Below are 24,476 nucleotides of genomic sequence, written 5' to 3' on the forward strand. Positions count from 1 at the left end.
TTATAGGAGATCCAGTTATGAGAAATAGTAATTTACAAAGAAACATACCGTAATGCATTTCACAGTACAAATGACTTGATATGTAATTATTATATTTGTTAGACTTATTGTTTTTATAATTATAAATGTAAATAGGCCTACATGTTACAGGAATTTTGAAGTTTAAGGCAGGGGTCACCTATTTCCGTGCAAAATCGTAACAATAGGAGCAGGTAGATTTATTGTTTGGCCTACATACTACAGGGTTGTTTCCGATCTCTGATAACGAATTTGAATGACATCATGTGCGTCAGGAGTCACACGACACCTGAACTGTGGAGCGAGGTGACAGACCAGTGGTGAGTGATCTCATAGCCAGAGTGCACGGCTACTCACAGCAGAAATTCCCAAGAAAATCGAGTCTTTTTGGGAGGGGTACATAACAACCCTTTCCGATGCCAAGTACAGTTAAGTGAAAATAAAAGAAGCGTGCAATAAACGAGGTTTAATTATTTCCAAGAAAGGCATCTTCTGTGTACTTAATAAGATTGGCAAAGCTCGAATGGGATTAATTTGTATCATTTCGTGGGGTGCGGCGACTTGTGACGGGGAAGGGATTTGCTTGCTTTTTCCACTCTGGAATTAATCCCATCCGAGCTTTGCCAGTCTTATTAGGTGCACACAAGATGCCTTTCTTGGAAATAACAAAACTATGATTTTTGTAGCTCCTATGATTTTCACGTAACTGTACTTGGCATCGGAAAGGATTGTTATCTACCCCTCCCAAAAAGACTCGATTTTCTTGGGCATTGCTACTGTGATACACCGTGCACTCTGATTATGAAATCACTCACTACTGGTCTGTCACCTCTCGCCACAATTTAGCTGTCGGTGTGATTCCTGACGCACATGACGTCATTCAAATTCGTTATCAGATATTGAAAACAACCCTACATTCTTAATTATATCCAGGCCTAATTTATCGACATGTTCTCTCTTTTTATTATTGTATCTAAAAGTTGCATAGATACATTGAGAAAATAAATAGTTCTACTAATAGGCTATTTAATTTGTCTTTAACTCAACTTATCTGTTCACAATGTGAATTCCACACTTTTCCTGAAACAAAGAAAAATTTTAAAAATCAAATACGTTTTTTATAACATATTTTACTCTTTTGATTATAGCCCGTCAACAAACATTTCAAAGTGCGCAGAAAACAAGCGCTCCCACATGTCGTACTGGAGTGGGGATTAAGTCATCTGTTTTGAAATTCTTGAAGAGTAAGGTCCTGCTTCTTTCAAAAGCCGTCTACGCCCTTCTAAAAAAAACCCGACATTATTCAAACATTCCAAAACGCCTAAATGCTGCAGCAACTTCTCCGATCTATTAGTTCGGCATATAGTTTGAACATGTTCCCGTAGGGGTTATATAGTAATTCTAATAAGAGTGAGATGTGACGTGAAATTAGCCTACCGGTATCTACGTTTTATGTACACCGGTGTACAGAGCCGACGATCTAGTTTAAATCCCGGTAAATGTATAATAAAAAGTTGCAGTGGGCAGAGACATGATTTTGCAATTAATTAATTATATCTCCATAATTTATTTATTTTATGCTCGACCATGCCGAAATGTAGTAATTATACACCTGGTAGCAGACCTTTAATGCATGTCATTAAAGTACACCTACTCATTAAAGGTCAGGTCTTTCAGCCAATGACGACTGAGGTTACGAATGTTCAGCCAATGACAGGTCAGTTTTCTACCGTTATAAAACCGCAAGTATCGATTATTCTCGGATATGCAATCGAAAGAGAATTAGCGAAAAGTCACGGAGGCTGGAAATCCAATACTGTTGCAGAAGGTTATGTTCTGTTACTATAATAATTAGCGTTAATTGTAAATAATATTCAAATAAATTCAATTTGTCATCTCGTTTTTCAATGTTTTATTTAATTTCAATGTTATCTCTGTAGGTTCTTATGGCCTAGCAAGGTCAATGTGAACATCTGTCCTTCGGAAAAAATCAACACTTTCGCGTCTGCCAACATCTCACAACATACGGGACATTGGTCAAGGTCAGATACAAAGAAAATTAATAATATCAAGTTAGAAATATGGTCGAGCATAAAAAGTCGTATGAAACTCGCCTATAATGGTAATTAAGAAGCTCGTATGAAAATTATGAAACTCGCTTGCGCTCGTTTCATAAATATCCATACTCGCTTCTTAATTACTTTCATTATAGGCTCGTTGCATAATGTACTATTATATTCAATATGCGCGGCTTTATTTCACCCGAAGGTATATTAGGCTTTTAGTTGAATACATAATACATAATAGTTATATATGCTAATGAACAAAATGAAACCTTTATGAGTATACGAATTTAGAAAAATCAATACAAGGCTGTTTCTTCAAGTGCGTTGATGATGCGTCATTTAAATTGTAGAAAACTGTCAATTTCAATGACAATGTTTTTTTCTATTACTGTATAAACGAATCATTACAGATTCTGCAAGAACTGAAGGAAAATAGTAGAAACAAAGCAAAGGAAGGAAATTACTTCATTCGACGAAGGCGTGAAACCATGTATTGGTAACAGCTCTGTGGTACTTTTTTAACATCGGACGGTCTATAGAATATAATTAGGAAAGTCCAGGAAAACGGAGAGGGTTTGGAATCGAACGGGTTACATCTGCTCCTTGTTTATGCGGATGATGTGAATATGTTATAAGTTAGTAATAATTATAACTTTTATTATTATCATTATATTATTATTATTATTATTATTATTATTATTATTATTATTATTATTATCATCATCATCATCACATTAAACATCAACAAAAATTTATTTTATGACTTCTTTCTTCTGTAATTTAAACTCCTCCTTCACACCAACTTAATCCAATGCGGTGTAGGCAAAGGTTTCTTCGGAAAAAAATCGTGTGTGACACAGCTATATCAAAAACACTAGAGAAGGGATACACTTCATGGAACTGTGGAGGATTTATTCCGAGAATGCATCGCTACCGGCAGAAATACTCATCATTGCAACTCTGTTTGTCAGTCCTTTGCCCCCACGCATTGTACTGGTAGGCATGACCAAATTTAAAAAATCGTTTATTCGCAGTTGACAAAACATTTCAACTAATCAATATATTCCTATCACGTTATAAATAAAATCATCCTCCGGTCCTTTAAAACAGTACAGCACTACTAGGACAGACGCGTAATGATAGACAGGACAGTAGACTGAAACAAGCCAGACGTCATATTAGTCTGCAAACTGAAAAAAGAAGATGGACTTGTACTTAAGTGCAAAAACGTAGAGTGTCACATTACAAGTCAGTCATGTAGTCTTTTCTGAAAACGTGAATTTCTTGCCATAAAGGTCTCTCCTAGTAACAGGTAGAGATGAAAATTAAATAATAATAATAATAATAATAATAATAATAATAATAATAATAATAATAATAATAAATGTTGTCAATATTACTATACACGGATTTCTTTATCCAGAACCTTACGGTTACTACATTTAAATACAGGTTAGAAATTGGTAGTAAACGAAGCTAATTTTATCACAAATTTGTAGGGAAATAATAAATAGGCCTATATCTCGTAAATTTTATTGTCATAATAAATTTATCTCGCAAATTTTAGTGTCATAATAAATTTATCTCGTATACTTTTGTTCAATAAGAAATTTAGCTCTCACATAGTAACAAAAAAAATTACAGTTTAAAGTTTGCGTAATATACAATTTATCAGAAAATACTACTTAGTTACTTACTTAAAGCACCTGATGGTTCATTGTCGCCATCACATAACCTCGTCATCGGTTCCTATCCTAAGAAAGGTTAATCCACTATCAAGCATTTTATCCCGCCTCTCTAAAATACATTTTAATATTATTCTCCCTTCTATCTCTCGGCCTCCCCAAAGGTCTTCTTCCCTCAGGTGTTCCAACTAACACTCTATATAGCTTATATTTCTGGATTCACCCATACGTGCTACATGCCCTGCTCATCTCAAACGTCTGGACTTAAAGTTCCTAATTATGTGAGGTGAAGAATACAATGCGTGCAGTTCTGCGTTTGTAACTTTCTCCATTCTCCTGTAACTTCATCCCTCTTGGCTCCAAATATTTTCGGAAGCAACTTATTCTCGAACACATTAGCCTCTGTTCCTCTTTCAAAGTGACAGTCCAAGTTTCACAACCATACAGATCAACTGGTAATATAACTGTTCAAAATTCAAACTTTTAGTTTTTTTTAAACAGTCAAGGTGACAAAAGATTCTCTATCGAATAATATCAGGCATTTCCCACATTTATTTTGCGTTTAATTTACTTTCGAGTGTTATTTATATTTGTTACTCTTGTTTCGAAATATTTGAATTTTTCCACTTCATCAAAGGATAAAATTTCAATATTTATATTTCCATTTCGAACTATGTTCTGGTCACGAGACATAATAACATATTTTATTTTTTTCGGGATTTACTTCCAAACCTATCTCTCTATTTGCTTCAAGTAAAATTCCCGTGTTTTCCTCAATAGTTCGTGGGTTTTCTCCTAATATATTCACGTTATCCTCATAAACAAGCAGTTGATGTAATCCGTTCAATTCCAAACTTTCACTGGTTTCCTGGAATTTCTTAATGGCATATTCTAGAGCAAGGTTAAAAAGTGAAGGTGATAGTGCATCTCCTTGCTTTAGCCCGAAGTGGATTGAAAAAGCGTTAGATAAAAGCTTGACTATACAGACTCTACTATACTTTTCACTGAGACATTATTATTATTATTATTATTATTATTATTAATTTTTCTTCTACTTCAGGAATTAGTTTTGTAGACTGTAATGTTTGAGAGGATATATTCTCCAGCTCCTTACTGATTGTTTTGCAATGAACATTCACTTAAAGACTTTCTAACATTTATTAATTTAGTGTATATAGAATTTTAATGGATAGATTTAATGCATGTGTACATAGAATTTTAGTGTGTCACATCTATGTATATTGTACTTCAGTGGATCGACATGGTGTACATTGAACCAGTAGACAAATTCGATGAATATAGTAATTCAGCATATCAGTTGTAAATAGAATTTCAGTAAATTAATTCAGTGCATATACAACTTTCGTGTCTAAATTCATTATATATAGCACTTGAGGATTTGAAGATATTTGAGTGATTATCTATAACAGTTTTATCTATTATTATGCATTGCATTTCTAAATTCGTATACTTACATAGATTAATTTAGTTTCTTAGCATTTGCATACAAAAAAACTGCTATAATTTCTTTAATTCTAATATACCTTCGGGCGAAATATATTGGATATAAAATATATAAATTATGAAGGAGACCTAATTCATTGCAAAAAATTACGCGTTTGTCCACCGCAGTTTTCATCATACATTCATCGGAATTTAAACTAGATCGTCAGCTATGCACCCCTGAGTACATAGGCCTACGTACCGGTAGGCTAATTTCAAGTCACATTTTTCACTCTTACTATGTAGAATTAGTATAGAACCCCTACAGGAATACGTTTAGACTACATGCCAAGCTACATAGTCGGAGAAGTTGCCGCAGCATTTAGGCCACGGATGTGAAAACGCCTGCACAGCGTGCTCTCAAGGACCCGTACCGTACAACATTTCCTTACAAACGATGATTGTACTTCATTTTTCTAAGTGAACCTTGTTGAATTTGTATTGCTTGTAGTATGAGCATGTAATTGAGGCGTTTTGACATCACTGATTTAGGCGTAAAGTAATATTTGAATAATGTTGATGGTTTTAGTGGGAGGGTGCAGGCAGTTCTTTTCCAGTTTCTCAATATCTTCGAAGTAGGATCTGAAATACTATTGGGACTGCAAAAAAAATTAATAAGAAAAATACGAAGAGAAAGTGAATGAGAAATGGAAGAAGTGGTTCATAGCTAGGAACTGGTGAGAATAAAAGCCGGATTATTTTATTACGTTAGAACACAATTGCAACCTTCGGCTTGTCAGCGTCGCTTTCGTGCAATTTAATAACGCCAGTAAATGCAAAAGTGAAGTTCCTTATTTCTCTTCGGCTTAATTGTAATATCCAATATCACGCTGACTGCCAGAGAGGACACCAGTGTCTCCACAAGCTTTCAGAACTAATGTACATAAAAACACTGGCAGTTAACGTAATATAGCGTTCTTTGATAAGATGAATTAGTGTGTATGGACATGGATGGATGGATGGATGGTTGGATGGATGGATGGATGGATAAATGAATTTACGGAAGGAGGAAGGGAAGAATGGATTGATGGATGGATGGACGGACATACGGACGGGTGGATGGATGAATAAATGGATGGATGGATAGACAGATAGATGGATGGATGGACGGACGGACATACGGACGGGTGGATGGATGGCTGGATGGATAGACAGATGGATTGATGAATGGATGGATGGATAGATGGATGGACGGACAGACAGACAGACGGACGGATGGATGGATGGACGGACAGACGGATGGATGGATGGATGGACGGACAGTCGGATGGATGGATGGATGGGTAGACAGATGGATTAATGCACTGATAGATCGATGGATGGATGGATGGATGGACGGACAGACAGATGGATGGATGGACGGATATACGAATGAATGAATGGGTGAATGGACAGATGGTTGGATGGATGAATGGATGGGAGGACGTACGGACGAGTGGATGGATGAATGGATAGTTGGATCGATGAATGAACGGACGGATGGATGGATGATGGATAGGTGGATCAATGAATGGATGTACGGGTATACGGACGGGTGGATGAATGGATGGGTGAATGGACGAACGGACGGACGGACGGACGGACGGATGGATGGATGGATGGATGGATGGATGGATGGATGGATGGATGAATGGATATATGAGGGGCTCACAACCAGAGTGGACTAAGTCCACCAGTGATCAGTTTGTGGATTAATACAATCTCGGATGAAGAAAACTTAGATTTATTCATTGCCATAACAAACCAAGTCCATAACTCATTTGTTACTCCACAGAGGGCAGCATTTCCTATGAAAGGTGAAGGTTGCTAAGCATGAGAAAGGAATTTAAGACTCAGTTTCTGAAAATTATTCCTGAAGGACTTGGTCCACTCTAGTTGTGAACCCCTCATATAGATGTTTGGGTAAGTTAGAATGCATTGATAGATAGACGGAAGACTGGATGGATAGTTGGAAATATCAGTGTATGAATAGATTAAAAAATAAATTTGTGAACGAATGAATGACTGGACGGATGGACGATTGGACTAATGAGTAGATATGTGCTTCAAGCAATTGGTGATGTGGTGATGGTAGTTACAATTACTAAATAAAATACTGAACCGCACTCAATCTCATATACTACATTAATTCTGACTCGTTACTCGGACGCACTTTAGAGTGTGATATTATAATAGTTTTAATTATATTACTTCTCTTCACAATCCTGTATAATCTTTGCAGTTAACAAACAAATTCGCTCTCCATCCATTCAGAATTGCACTGGTGAGACTCGGAACACAGGGCTCCGATTCCGAAGGCCGTGCTAGTAGTTTCTCATATTCCCACGTCCGCTGTTTTAGCATTAAAAACTTTAATGAAGTGCTGCTTTTAAGCTTTTGCAGTTTCCATGGCTTCGTGTAACAACCTGAGCATCGCAATGCGCAAATATGAGGGTATAACTCGCACTCACAAAACTTTATGGGAATAACGCCAACACTCGAAACAACTGAGTCGCCACGCTGCGCTGTTACGAATCACTGGTTTTATCTGTAACAATGTAAAAATGCTAACAGTTGTACAGAGGTCTGTACACCGGCTCCGCTTACCTGAAGAATAGATCCATAACATGTAACGTTTCGTTCTGCAAAGGAATTATAAAATGTAAAAATTTTGGGATCAAATTTCTGCATATTTGAGGGACAAAACTAAAATTCTTTCAATCATTTATTATCATAATACCACAGTCTGGTATATACAGTCACGAAGCTTGAGTTGATGAGGTTGCTAAGAACAATAGGCTGTGCAGATACTAGTATTTCGCATTGTTTGTAATGGGGCGACAGTAGCGATCCTAGTGGTCAGCAACTATCTATGGATGCATATTTATTACATATGACTGTATATACTAGACTGTGATAATACACTGCTCTCCTTGTCTGTGATTGAGATTCTGGCTGATATGTAGGCTACATCTATTATTATCATGCAGTACATCTCACTTGACGATATGTGTCATAGGAAGAACAATTATTTGTGTGCATCTGAAACCTGATTAGTCTAATATATAGCTAATCGGCGATGTGTGCAAAAGAGGGGGAAGGAACTGACCATCCTACCTCATCTCCTGGCCTAGTTGCCTCAGAAGTGGTGCCTTGTTAGTATCACTTGTGAGGTTCAGACCTGTCTTCGGACAGCTGACTAAACAACTGCTCTCTTGAATTGACTGAGCATTTCGGGAATTTAGTCAATGGCTTTCCTAAAGCACGCTATGAAATCTTTCAAATAAAACAATTTTTAAATCGAAAAGGAAGCAAAAATGTATTTCATTTTTTTATTTGAAATATCTTAGAGAATAAATAATCCCTGAAATGATTGGCATCACTTACAGTTTACTCTGTATATCTCCACTTTCTCACAATGTTGTTACCCAAATAAAAGCCGAACATTCTTTACAAAATGTCTTCTCTCACGTAGACTCGAAACAACAGCGTGCATTTCTTACCGCCCGTCAAAGCATGACGTGTTATACCACGTGGCCAGGATGCGGGGGAAATTGTCACTTGTACCTTATTTCCAACCACTCCTAGTTTAGTGTATGTTTTGACCGGGCGTCGGAAACTGCACACCAAAATTTGCTACCTGGATTTCGGTCATAATAGGAACTGCACACAAACATTTTCTACCTGGATTACGGTCATATGGAAACTGCACACCAAAATGTTTTCTACCTGCTTTGCCGATACTATACATAGTTTTAATTTATCAAACTGTTTTAATTTTGTTCGAAATGGAGCGTTTGTTTACATCTGAAAGTGAACGGGGAAATTTAGTGCTGGTATATGACGACTGTAAATTTTATACAGTCAAGGAATTGGAAAAACTCTGAAGTGATATGGAGGTGTTGTGTTATAAAATTCAATGCGAAAATTTATAGCTTGCTGAACAATATGGAAGTTATCAGAGAACGCGGTGAGTGTGGACATTGGCAAATTAAGTCGCCAAATAATTAATGCAGCTACGAAAAGAAAAACCATCGATGATGTTAATAGTAAGCCATCAAAAATATTTCATGCTGTTTGTCAAATCTTCCCTACACAAAATCTGAAAATACGTGATATATCTCGAATAAAAGGTAACTTATACAGATCGCGTTGAAAACTTCAGCCTGTTCTACATAAAGTTCATGACAGACTGAGTCATTTAAACTTTATTACTAACCGAGGCGAAGATTTCGTTCTTTTCAATGACAAATACAGTAGAAAAATTGTGTTTATCTGTTTCCAACCTGGCCTATTTATGTGGACGTGTTACAATATACATGAACGGAGCTTTTCGTTATTGTCTTCAGTTTTCATACCAAATGTTTACAATTCACGACGTAAAGAACGATCTATATGCCCCTTTTATTTTTTGTACTTTACCTAACAAAAGTGTTCAAACGTATGAAAAGCTATTGCAGGTAATTATAAATAAATGTGCAGCGTGCAACTTGAGCTTCACTCCATCTAATGTAGTAATATACTTTCAACTAGTTATACATGCTGCAATGGTGAAAACTTGGGAATGCGTTACTATTATATTCGTAGGTTGCCGCTTCTATCTTGCGCAAGCATGGTGGCGTAAAATACAGCGTGTGGGACTGGCGAAGGAGTACAAAGAAGACAGTGAGATAGGACAGTGGCTCAGGATAGTTTATGGAATAATTAGAAATGAACAAAACTAACTGCCGCTATCGCTCGCTGTGTTCGCTGCATTTGCCTTTCGAGACTCGGCTGGTCATTCTCGAAATAGCATTTGATCGGCGTGGAAAGATTTCGTAACTTTGAATAACATGCATCATTGAAATAAATAACATAAATGTTTAAATGAGACAAAAAGATAAAGCAGAACAGTATCATAGTTATCAAAATGTTCTGGTTCTATTATATGATATGATCTATGGTTATATAAATAAAAAAAAAAATTCTCAAATGAATTTGCATTTCTAAGAAACATAAAACATAACATTAATATCTTTTTACTCGAGATTGCACACTTGATCTTAAACATATGAAAATAAAATTCCTAGCCTTTTAATAAGGGCCTGGTAATTAAACAAAGACTGGGGAACGGATTATTATACACTGAAAGGTAAAGATGTTTCAAATAGGCAACTTGATTGTTTATACATAGGCTATATGAGGGGCTCACAACCAGAGTGGACCAAGCCCACCACTGATCAGTTTGGTTTGTGGATTAATACGATCTCGGATGAAGAAAACTTAGATTTACTCATTGCCAAAAAAACTAAGTCCATAACTCATTTGTTACTCCACAGAAGGCAGCATTTCCTATGGAAGGTGAAGGTTGCTAAGCGTGAGCCAGGAACTTTAAGACACAATATCTCAGAACTACTCCAGTTGGACAAGTAACAAGGTCCACTCTGGTTGTGAACCCCTCATATAACAGTTGCCAAAGTAGATAAAAGTTCAGTCAGGTATAAACAACTGCTGACTTCTGGACTTGATCACAATATCGAGTCTCGGAAGACTTACAACTAGTCTTTACGTCAAGGACGCGACTTAATACAACATTGTGATGCGGGTTTTCGGCTTTTCGGGCGCTGTTAGTCTCGTTTTCTCGATCTTTGTTCATCTCTAGGAATAATGTATTTGAATCCACAGGAAGTCGGGGATTTCTTCGCTATGGAACTAGCTGAGGTAAAACCGATAGATACTAGACTTGAGAAATTTGCAGATATTTACTAGAAACGTACATCTCCGAAGATGCAATTTTCCTCCTACTGTATGGGAAGCCATGACTACATCGACCTCTCGCACAACAAATGGCTGTGAATCATTTCATAGGCATTTTAATGCCAGTTTTTACAGCAGACAATCTTCATTGTATAAATTCGTAAAAGATAAATTTGATCTTGTACAAGCAACTTCACAGTCTGTATTAGAGCTACGTTTCGTAGTTCACTTTTTCAGTACTTATCCGTATGGCTATTCCATCTCAAATCGACCGAAATATAGAGAAAATTGACCTTGCAATTTTTAAATACAATGAAACTTTTTTGTACGTAGAGAACTGTGATACAATGCTTTGTGCAAAGTTTGAGGCATCAGAACTGCATAGTATTTAAATTAAAAATATTTAAATTTATCGTATTTTCATAAACTTAGCAACTTTAAACTGTTGTGGCTCCGAAACCCTTTCACCCAATGATCAAAATCATGGTTTATTTTGATGCTGAGAAATTAAAGTTTATATTGACATGTAAACAGGTTTTCTTACTCTTTATGAAAATGGAGAAATTTAGATTTTTCTTCATTAAGACGCCTTTGACCATGAAAAAATATTTTTAAATATATAGTTGGATTCCGCATTGAAAGTACAAATAAACACATATTTTTACTGGTGTACCGTTGGTAAGAAAGTATTGAAAATATCAAATAAAGAAAATAAATAGTACGCGCGTGAAGTAACCAGCTGACTGTGAGACGGGAGCTAGCCGAGACAAGCAAGGCCAGGAGACAAACACCTGATGTTTCGTTTAAGTCTAGGCGTGTGAAAATAATTTATTTAATACCCTCGAAACTTATTGCCGTGCCACTAAGCAAACAATGCCGAAGTCCCTCTTAATAATACAAGGTTTTTTCTCAATATTTTTTACACTTTTACAAATTGGCAAAAAGCCTAAAGGTAAGTAAAATCAGATTATCTGTCTCTCTGTATATAACAAAAATAAGGATTACTTCTTAACATAACCTACCAAATGTCAACTTCAAAATGAGTTCCCGTTCAATGTTCTGCAGTAAATGGTTCCAGAGTTCTGAGCGCTGAAAGAGGCTTGTTTTTATAAAATACACTAAATTTGTCGCTCAGTAGTACGAAAACCGTTTGACTTTCGATAATATATTTTTGAAAATGCGCTCTCCTCAGCACCTTGTATAAATAGGGAAAAAATTAGAGGATTAAAAAATGCGAGGTTTTTTACTGATCGATTTCATATGGAATAGCCCGTATATACAGTCGACTTTCAAAGCGGGGTTCGTTTTGATGTTATGGAAGGCTGTCTTGTTAGGGAAGATTTGTGTCGCCCCTTAAAATACCCTGCTGGACATGAACCCCGAATCTAATGGATCTAATGACTAGCATGGTAGACAGACAATATATCACTACAACACAACTTACGGTTAGAAACATCACATTTTTGAGTCCTTGTTTTAACGACAGATGTCGCCAGCGCTGAAACAACTGCGCAGCGCGAGATAAATGCACTCGAAGAGACATCGAAGCGAGCTCACCAGATTTATAGCCGTTCGCTGTAGCGCTCGCGAAATATAAATAAAATTCATGCATCGGGGAGCGAGACAAAGTTATCTCCCACGGAGGAAAGAACACAGGACAAGGAAATCTCATTTCCTTTTATTGCATCAGATTTCTTCTACCCGATCCGTACTTAGCTTATAGGATTTATATCGAGGCCGGTGGGGTAAGGAAAGGCAGATAACTATGTAGATGAATATTTTAAAATTTCGCTGCAGATAAATGGGAAAGGAAATCCAATTTGTCAATTTCCTTTTATGGAAATGTATTGTTTATACGTAGGTGGTTCTATATTAAAGCGAGTGTGTAATATATAGCCTAGCACTGCGAGGAAAAAAAATCGCCATTATATGAAACCTAGCGGAATGCGTAACGCTCCCCCTTCTACTTTCCCAAAATAGTGGAATAGAACGGGGGTTGTTTAGAGGTGTAGCAAATTTATTGTGTAACGCCCAAACCAAAATCTAGATCAGAGTCTCTTACTAAGGAAATGGCGGTTAGGTAACAGAAATCCTGTGAAATTTGTGAAGCGTAAAGTAGATACGAGACAGATTTTCTCTTGGTACATTTGTTCCCTTTGGTGTTCTGATTTTTATTTTGATTTCATAATCGCCATATGTTTCTGTTTATTTAGCTACTGCCTCTATTGCTACATAACAGAGTAACTGGCGGCAAGCGAGCGCGTTACCTGGGTAAAGTCTTGTTTTGCCACTCTCTGTATAACTGTTACCGTATTTACTCACGTAATAGATGCCATCGCATAATGTATATTATGTAGTGGGAAACAAATCCCCGTATAATGTACGCATTACTATTTCAATTGTTACCTGTAGTAATATACAATTATTGTTATATTGGATGCAATTCTCATGTTCAAATTTTTAATAACCAAGAATCAATTTATTACGATTGGTTCTTTTTAAAATGCAAAAATGGATTTTGATTAGTTGTTTTTGTATTTGTGTTTTATTTTATACCTATACTATGATACGTGTTTTATTAATTTCGTATGATACGCACTTTATTACATTATTACTGCTCGAAAACGTTCGATATATCGATGCTCTGGAATCTTACACTCGATCATTTTCAATACAAGTGCAGCTCTTAAACATGGTGCTAGTTTCGGCCCAAGACTTTATAATAAAATTACAAACAATTTTTCAAATTTTAAATATTTTAAAATTGAAGCTTTTAAAAAAGAAATTTGTAAAATTATTCATGATATATAATATTAACAAATGTGTGTTTTTTTTTTTTTTACTTTTTATTTCTGTCGACTATATTCATGTTTTTATTGAATATCACTGGCTTCTGTCTAATTGTTAATTGATATTAAATGTGTTTTTCTTCTCTTTTTCTCTTTCTTCTTCTTTTTTTTGTTACTATTTATTGGTTTGAATTAAATTACTTCCTGTATTTAGTAAACTGTCCTTGTAAAGTAAAGCGATAGGTTTGGAAGTAAATCCCCGAAAAGACAAAGCATATGATTATGTCTCGTGACGAGAATATTGTACGAAATGGAATTATATAAAAATTGGAAATTTTTCTTTTGAAGAGGTAGAAAAATTCAAATACCTGGGAGCAACAGTAACAAATATAAATGATACTCGGGAGGAAATTAGACACAGAATAAATATGGGAAATGCCTGTTATTATTCGGTTGAGAAACTTTTATCATCCAGTCTGCTGTCAAAAAATCCGAAAGTTAGAATTTATAAAACATATATATTACCGGTTGTTCTTTATGGTTGTGAAACTTGGACTCCCATTTTGAGAGAGGAACATAGGTTAAGGGTGTTTGAAAATAAGGTGCTTAGGAAAATATTTGGTGCTAAGAGGGATGAAGTTACAGGAGAATGGAGATAGTTACACAACATAGAACTGCACGCATTGTATTTCTCACCTGACATAATTAGGAACATTAAATCCAGACGTTTGAGATGGGCAGGGCATGTAGCACGTATAGGCGAATCCAGAAATGCACATAGAGTGTTAGTTGGGAGGCCGGAGGGAAAAAGACCTTTGGGGAGGCCGAGACGTAGATGGGAAGATAATATTAAAATGGATCTGAGGGAGGTGGGATATGATGATAGAGATTTGATTAATCTTGCTCAGTATAGGGACCAATGGCGGGCTTATGTGAGGGCGACATTGAACCTCCGGGTTCCTTAAAAGCCAGCAAGTAAGTAAGTCCTTGTAAAGTTTATGTTATGTTATTGACTAAGATCCTGGCTCTTACGGTAGTGGCTAGAAACATTTTTCTTTTATAATTTTAATTTGCATTCACTAGCTAGCTAACTAGTTAAATAAATTTAAATAAAACTATCCAGTGTCGAAACCAGCTGTGATTATCACGTGGATTGTCAGTTAAGTTTCCCCCCCCCCTAAACGTTTTCCCTAGAATATAATACGCACCTTGGATTTTAATCCAAAAATTGTAAAACAAAAAATTGCGTCTAATACGCGAATAAATACCGTGCTACTTCTACTGATACTGCTTGGAGAACACTAACCTATGACTCACCAAGTTACAATACTGACACATAGTTGAACTCCGGTGACGTGGTGTGAGCACAATGTTGACCCTCAACTAAGATAACACAAAATATCGTTGCCCAAGGCGATAGTTGCTTACACGCAGCTTTAAAGTTCCTCCTTCGCTACCAATGCTGAACATTCGCTTGCATTTGAGGCGATCGTTATTTTAACATATTACATCGTGTGAAATATTGTGAGCACGTAGAGTGTGGTTGCATATGCAGCAGGCGACATGCTGCTTCCGATGGAAGAGAGAATGGGTTTTGCTTGCAACACATTAAAAATAACTCAGCTGTATTCACACAGAGAGCGGAGGATGCGAATGCTGAAATAAGCAACTAATGGAGAAAAAAACAGTTTCATAGTCTGTGGCGTTACGTTATTACTTCGATAATAAGTGAATTTCATGTAAATTGTAAACAACGTGAGAAAAATATCAATATAAAATGCACGTACTCTAAATCTACGATTCGGTAGTTACACGCAACACAGATACCGTATGTAATGATTTTGACAAACTTCTTTTACTTTTTCTGTGGCAGTCTGTTCTGTTCGCAAGTTATAAACAAACAAGAACTTAATTTAAATTGTTTCAATTTTAACCCCAACTATGGATATCGAATTTGAAAGAAGGCGAGCAATTATATCCTATCCAATAAAAATAGAATGAAATTTTTGGTCAGCCACATGATCATAATACAAGACGAAATGAAATTCTTAAATTAGTTGAACCTAAATGTTTCACATCTGCTGCTTTACTACACAGTACAAATTATGGCCCACGTCTACTGGGTGTTCAGTTCAAAATGTGTCATGGCTCGCTGTATGCCGTCATGTGGCTAGCCGATGAGCCTAGAGAATTCAATCTTCCTACACTTCCGCAGAGGTTTATAACCTATGAGGCAGAGAAGTTGCCTAGCAAGTACGACGTTCATTCTGAAGAGTACGTACCGATACGTACGGTAACGCCGGTAGTGGCAGGAATGTGAACTGTTTGGAAATAGGTACTGTCGGGATATGGGAAGAGGGTTAAGACGATTACTTACGTATTTGTTGACATTAACTTCGACGGTCAACATGGACACGGAGCATTTGATTTGTGTTGTGGAATGTTACCGTACGCAACCGATGTTAACAAATACCCTGCGTACGACTTGCTGGCGCAAAACACAGTTCGAAACAGGTTATGGTAGCACACAGACCGTACAGATCGCCATCTGTTGCTACGACGTTCAAGTTATACCGTACACGTTCTCAAGTTCAGATTGAAGAACGCCTTAAATAATAGGCACCTTCTCTCACATATAAGCTGAAACTCGCTTCAAATCGGTGACCCAACAACAGTGACGTCATGACACACTTTGAAATGAACACCCTGTATATAATTCGATAATAAAAATTCATCCAGAATTGACTACTTTAAGCAATGAAATTTTCAGATCCATAATTAAAAACTTTATATGACAGACTTCCCTGTATTTATATTATGTACCATGTATTATAAAACAAGTTTATTCTATCCTAAGCATATTTTTTTTATCTTATCTTTGTTACTACGGTATATCAACATGACCTGTACTAATTATACTACTAATAATTTAATATTAATCCACCAATCTCAACATCGTCTCTTTTTTCACTCAGTTATTACTAGTATTATTATTTACTAATTTTATTATCATCTTTATGTGACCTTTTTGCTTAAGTATTTTGTCTACAAAGTATGTATATCTATGTAACGGAACTGTCCCCGAACACGAGCTTTGCTCTTTCGGGGTATTTTAATGTAACGTTTTTATGTATATGTTATTATTAAATAAATAAATAAATAAATAAATAAATAAATAAATAAATAAATAAATAAATAAAATAAATAATTAAAGGAGCAATTATACAGGATGAACCGTAAGTAATGTCATCAATTTCAGGTGGTTAATCTTTGAGATATTTCAAACAAAAATGTTTAGTACAATTTTTCTCGTTTTTGTTTGCTTTGTTTTGTATGAAACATTTCATAGCGTGCTTTGCGAAAGCCTTTGATTTATCTCCAAATATGCTCAGTCAGTTTAAGAGACTAGAGTTGTGTGATATTATATTAGTGAAATATTTATAGTTGTGTCCTTTAAGTTTGCCGAAATTTGGTCCGAAAAAAAAGTTACATTTGTTCGGAACAAATTTCTGCACATTTAAAGGACAAAATTTAATTATTTCAATCATTTATTACCGTAATACAGTTCTCTCTTAAATGGACCGAGCATATTCTGAATTACTTTAGCTTTCTCAAAATACTCTATGAAATGTTTCATATAAAATATTTTTTTCTTGAAAAGGAAACCAAGACGAGCAAAATATTATTAAACATTTTTGTTTCAAATATCTCAAAGAATAACATCTGAAATTAATTACCTTGCTTGCGGTCCACACACTCTCTCTCTCTCTCTCTCTCTCTCTCTCTCTCTCTGTATATAAAGGCCTATATGAGTTTCTAGGCTTTCACGGTAACTGTAATTAGAATTAGGCTTTCATGTACTCCACCGTGCCCTGGAACTTGACATTGTCAACGTTTCGCAACTACTGTGCTTACAGGTTCCATCATCAGGATAGATAGTTAAGACCAGAGAGATTATCTACTCTGTTTAATGGATTTTAATGAAATGGACTTCGGTTACGAGAAAGCGATTTTGCTACTCTCACTTTGGAAAATGTCACTAAGGATGTAATGTAACCAGATTTGGAGGGTTTCATTTGTTAAAATATATACAAATATATATTCCCTTTATTTTGTGATTCATATCAAGTGTTGTCAATTTCGATGGTTTGCCACAGAAAATAGTGATTCTAAAATAGCGTTTAAGGGGTTAGGTACAGCTTACAGCTGTACATTTTTTGGAAATAATCAATATTTTTTTCCTCCATTACTGTATTTTGTATGTATAATAATTAAAATTGGTATGTATAAAACACTATCCGTCTGCTATATGAAAAAAAATATATATATATATATATATATATATATATATATATATATATATTTACGGTTTAAAAAAGTTGTTTATATAGTTTTTTTTTCGAAATTCAAAATGTTAGCAGTTCACTGTGCAGTGATGAAGCGTTTTCCTCATAACTAAAAAACTTGCTAACTTTTTCACGTTCTCTTTTATTTTATTTCTGAAATTCATGTTTACAGCATCATGCTCTTTCAACTATATTTCTTAATAAATCATTTTTTTTTATTTTGTGTAATAGAAAATACTGATATTTGAACATTTTTTTTATTTATTTATTTTTTATCAGATAAGCTATCAAAGGTAGAGAAGTGATCTTGCATCGTATTGTAGATACGAAATGTATTAACACGCACAAGAAATTTCATCACAGAATGTTGAATAGTTTTTTAGTTATGTGGGAAATGCATCATCACTGCACAATGAACTGAATTTTGAAAAAAAAAAAACATGTAAATAATTTTTTAAATCGTAAAAATATGTTTTTCATATAGCAGAAGGACAGTGTTTTATTATTGTACAAGATACAGTAATGGAGGAAAAAAATGTTGAATATTTCCAAAACATTTTACTGCTGTAAGCTGTACCTAACCCCTTAAGGGAGGAAAACTGCATACATACAGTATATTAATACATACATACATACATACATACATACATACATACATACATACATACATACATACATACATACATACATACATACATACATACATACATACATACATACATACATACATACATACATACGCACGCACGCACGGGCGAACGCACGCACGCACACATTAATATTCATTCAGTTGTAGCAAAACTGCGCATATTAGATTTCAAACGGAGTTCGTTTCGTGTTCTATAATGAAAATAGGATCGAGTCGAAAATCGATCGCTGTTTTCCCTGATGAAGAAGTGCGCTGACTCTGACTCCGAAGTTAATTGAAAATATTATTTTTGTTAATTTTTGTCAGTACTGTTTAGTTACAGTATGAACAAATTGTCTTCATATGTAATGTTTGCAGAAAGACTGCAAATGTGTGAATGGAAACCCGTGAACCTAAATACTGTAGGCTATTTGATAAAAAATGAAAGTGTACATTATTCATTGTTACTATTTATAACTCTAATTCTGATTCACTACTGAGTAAGAGTTTTGGAATCTCGTATCTATGAGCCGGGTGTAATAAATGCAGCGGATATGTGTGCGCGAGTTTCAATTATTCATCGCATCAAAGTCAGACGTACTTTATTATGTAGTTGGCTTTGTGGACACAGTGAAGTTCTTGTCATGTGGCGAAATGTCTCCAGCGGACAGGCTATCACCTGTAACCTTTCGTCAGAGCAAATTACTCTCTACAGACAGACAGGCAGCCAGTGAAAGGTCAGCCGCACTTATGAAATTACAACTGTGACTGGAGTTCAGAGTGCAATCACAGAATTGCCTCAAGAGACACACAAGCGACCAGTGGTTGTCGTCAATCGTTTTTTTGTTTGTATCGTAGTAGCCAGAATATGACATAAATCAACTGAACTCTGAGGCTTAGACTACTTTCTAGTTTTAATTTACAAAAATTTGTTTACATATTATAAAATACTCAATAGGAATATTTCATAATCATTTCTAGAATAGCTAATCTCTCAATTATATTATTAATTTACATTATATTTTTGTTTAATTATTTCTCTCTTTTTGATCTGATGATTGTAAAATTATTGCCATATTTTATTTCGGACACCAATGGTAAATTTCATAGGTAGTAGGATGTCATGATGAAATTTAACTGTACAACTTATATGTGTGTGTCAGTGTGTATATATATATATATATATATCAGTTTATATTCATTATTATTATTACTAGTATTATTATTATTATTATTATTATTATTATTATTATTATTGACGACATTAAGATATATAGGCTATGGATCATATACGTAAACTAAGACGAAGGCAGAAAATAGGAAAGTTTGGAGAATGATTGGTTTGCATCGGAAGATCTGTCCTTGGGCGGAAAACTATGACTCATTGAATATATACATAATAGACATACTTTTCGTTTTCATAAAAATTGCATTCTTCTTATTTTAGACGTATATTGTCCTTGTAGAAATGGTAGGAATTGTTAAATAAATAAAATGACATTATTATTATTATTATTATTATTATTATTATTATTATTATTATTACTATCTATTATTATTATTATTATTATTATTATTATTATTATTGTTATTAATTCCATTTTGTAGTGAAATATTTCATATCGAAGGCCCAGTTCAAAAGGTTCAAAAGGGAAACGACTCAAACTTTAAAGTTTTGAAAAACCCAAACTTTTTAGCTTCACTTTGCTGTGAAATATCCAATAACACACTCTAACTTTAAACTTATAATAGCCTATATATAAAACATCATTAGCAGAATTTGGATTAATTTGAACGATCCTCCGATTTTTCACGGACACACAAGTCTTTAAACTGTACATTATTATTATTATTATTATTATTATTATTATTATTATTATTATTATTATTATTATTATTGTTAATTCTATTTTGTAGTGAAACATTTCATATCGAAGGCCCAGTTCAAAAGGGAAACGACTCAAACTTTAAAGTTTTGAGAAACCTGAACTTTATAGCTTCGCGTCGCTGTGAATTATCCAACGAACACATAGCAGAATTTGGATTAATTTGAACGATCCTCCGATTTTTCATAGACACACAAGGCTTTAAACTGCACATTATTATTAATGTTATTATTATCATTATTATTATTATTAGTATTATTATTATTATTATTATTATTATTATTATTATTATTATTATTATTATTATTTCTATTTTGTAGTGAAACATTTCATATCGAAAGGCCAGTTCAAAAGGGAAACAACTCAAACTTTATAGTTTTGAGAAACCTTAACTTTATATGTAGCTTCACGTTGCTGTCAAATATCCAATTAACACACTCTAATTTTAAACTTTTAACAGCCTATATATAAAACATCATTAACAGAATTTGGATTAATTTGAACGATCCTTCGAGTTTTCACAGACTCACACAACAGCAGGTTTCTCAAAACTTCAAATTTTGAGTTTTTTCCCTTTTGAACTGGGCCGTCGATGTGTTATTTGTTATGTTCAATGTACGAAGAGAATTTTAAATCTTATTTTGTAAAAAAAGGGGGGGAAGGAAAAAAGTAGATCTACTTAATGGCATTCTGCCGCACGTACCGACACTTAGATAATTCTAGTTTTTTCTTTCCTTTCACTGCCTTACAGTTGTGGTTGCCATGACTACGCCCAGCTAGCGCAGATCTGAATTCGAATTTAACGTTCTGAATTCTTATCTAAACAAAAGAAGAGCGTCGACTCACGTAAGAAAACAAAGACCTGTCGAGAAGACAGCGGTGCAACACTGTAGAGTTGTTATTCCGACCAGAACCTTCCCGGCTCCATTGTGTCTTAATAAAAACTCTCGAGTGTCAATTATCTTGCAAGGCGATGCCTTTTTGTTTTCATAGAGTCTGATGTCTCGCAGCAACTTCCAGTTACGACGACTCCTCAAGAGATGGCGACACGTGCAACCGTCTTTAATTGTTTTAAATTCAAATGTGGGATTGGTGTGTTTATTTCTAAATGTAACATGGTGAAAATGATCCGAGATTAAAAGTATTTTAAGAATAAAAGGAAATGCTATTTAGCACGGTTTCGATTCTATTGAATGTGAAAAAATGAGTGAAGTGGTGGTATTTTGTCTCTGTACGATGTAGTGACTCTTATCGAAGTTCAATTGTTTTTAAATAACAATGTAACAATGAGAATTGAAAATGGCCTTCAAGTTAAAGTTCATGAACTCTTAACAGGGCTATAGTGCTCTACAGTGATTGTCGAAAATGGCGGTTATTTTTATGATTAAGTATTTTACAATTAATTACCCTTTTACTCAATGATGAACTGCATCTCGCATTATGTGGCATTCCATGTGAGGAACAGAAAGTTAATTACAATAAACGACAGTGTCTTCGAGAAAGACTGAATAAAACAACTTTGACAGTTTTCATTTTCCAATATTATAATTAAAAATGGCGCAAGTAATACGTTTTAAATTAGAATCAATGAAAATTATATTGTAATACTATCATTTACGGACGAATTTATTCCAAAAATTAAAAAAGGAAAATGAAATAATATTTTATGCAAGTTTCTTGACAGTAACAAGTTAATATTTAACAATTCCTTTCAAAAATGAGATTAATAATTTAATTGTTCAGAACACGTTGTGTTCTAAAGAAATACATACTTACACAAAACTACTGAGAATAGTGCAAATGGTTTAAAATTGCAAACTAGAATCAATTCCTTGTGTAATAGGGCTACAGTAAATATGATGTGATGTAATTTTTACAAAATTGTTATATAGAATCAGTGTGCAGAAAATATGGTAACACGGAATTAATTTTCAACGAAAATAACAGACATTTGTGAACTGTGGAACATTGCACTTTGCATTAATCATATGAAATGGTAACCAAGAAACACTTATTATAACAAAGTGAAGATATTAACTTGGTACAATTTAAAATAGAACAGCGTGGAAATTGCAAGACTATGACGTCGAAAGCGGTGACAATATTACAAAATCATCAACTCAGAAACAGTTCTAACGATTGTTAAGCATGATGTTAATATCGTACAATTGTAATCCACATAATTGGACAGTTTGATCCTCCGCAAGTTTCCAACAGTGTGAAATTAAATTCGACTGCGTAACCATGGAGACACAACATGGCTGCTGCCAATTATCGTGGATCGTGATGCTGTTGCTATGGCAACTGAGCGCGTGCTGCTATATTTTTCCCGCAGAAATGACGGACCCGTGCCGTGACCGGAAGTGCCCGTTCGGGGCGCGCTGCGTGCCATCCATCGACGGTCGCACGGCCACCTGCGAGTGTCCCACCCGGTGCCCCGCCTACGGAGACCACGCGGGATCACGCCCCGTGTGCGGCAGCGACGGCGTCGACTACAAGGACCAGTGCGAGCTGCGCAGAGCGGCCTGCGCGGCCAACCGCGAGGTGACCGTCAGATTTCACGGAAAATGCGGTGAGTAATGCATGACATACCCTGTATAATACAGCACCGGTAACCATGTAGAAATAACTTAGTATTATTTATTATTAGTATTTATTTATTTAACCTGGTAGAGATAAGGCCGTCAAGCCTTCTCTGCCCCTCTACCAGGGGATTACAACTATAATATGAACAATAAAATTACAATTAATATTAAATTTACAATTACAATTACAATAAAAATTAAAGTACGACAAGATTTCCTGCTTAATGAAAGCTAGACATTTTATCATAGAAGTTAAGAACAAAGAATATTTTTGTGTTTACTGAATTACAAATTAAACCTACAATAACAAAATTCTATAGTGATGAAATTACCGGATATTGAAATATTTTGTGATAGATTAAGAGAACTATTTATAAGAAACCATGTCTGAAAGAGTCCGAATTACTGACCAACTGCCTAGTAAGTTTGCGTTTGAATTCAATTTTATTTCGACAGTCCCTGATGCTAGCAGGTAGCGAAATCCAGAGTCTTGGCAGGGCTATTGTGAAAGAGGATGAGTATGAGGAGGTGCAATGGGATGGTATTGTTAGTATTGTTTCATGGCGAGAGAGAGTGTTCAGATTGTGGTGGGAAGAAAGGTAAGTGAAGCGAGACGACAGGTACGAAGGAATAGAAGAGTTCAAGATTTCGAAGGGAAGGAGAAGTGAATGTAAATTTATTTTCTTATCTAGTTTAAGAAAAACCTATTGTTTCCAGGGATGGGGTAATATGATCATATTTACGAACATTCCTTACAAAACGTACACACAAGTTATGAGCACGTTGAAGTTTCGTTTTGTTGTCGCTGGAAAGGTCAGTCAAAATAGGGAAATACAAGCGTCTGCACAAGAGACTTTTTAAGCAAGAGGGAAGATGCACATTTATCCTTTTTAGTACATGAATAATAGAATATACTTTTCTGCAGGTTTCTGTGATTTGCATGTCCCAGTTGAGATTATTATAACTTCGGAGTCTGTTGTACAAACTGGGCCAAAAGTCACTACCCATTTCATTAACAGTTGAGAACTTGACGCGGCCATTATAAAGGCTTTTGAAGATAAGGAAGAACAACAAAATTTACAGTTTCTCCACTGATATTGCATCAAAATTGGGTAATTAAAATTTGGTAAAGGAGTCAATTGATTATCCAACAAAATTGATTTATTCCGATTTTAATATTTTCTAAATTGAACGAATATATTATTAAATTATTAGTCATAAAAATTATATAAAATATAAAGAAGAACCTCATGTT

At 35.0% G+C, this 24,476-nt stretch overlaps 1 protein-coding gene across 1 annotated transcript in view; it reads left to right on the plus strand.

Moving 5' to 3' along the window:
- The first annotated feature begins 22,973 nt into the window (after window positions 1-22,973).
- Window positions 22,974-24,476, plus strand: part of LOC138706317 (agrin-like) — a 239,609-nt gene continuing 238,106 nt past the window's right edge. Inside the window, exon 1 of the mRNA XM_069835451.1 lies at window positions 22,974-23,208. Coding sequence (XP_069691552.1) covers window positions 22,974-23,208 — 235 coding nt within the window. The remainder of the gene's footprint in view (window positions 23,209-24,476) is intronic.

Source organism: Periplaneta americana, chromosome 9 (assembly GCF_040183065.1).
Source record: "Periplaneta americana isolate PAMFEO1 chromosome 9, P.americana_PAMFEO1_priV1, whole genome shotgun sequence".
Taxonomy (NCBI): domain Eukaryota; kingdom Metazoa; phylum Arthropoda; class Insecta; order Blattodea; family Blattidae; genus Periplaneta; species Periplaneta americana.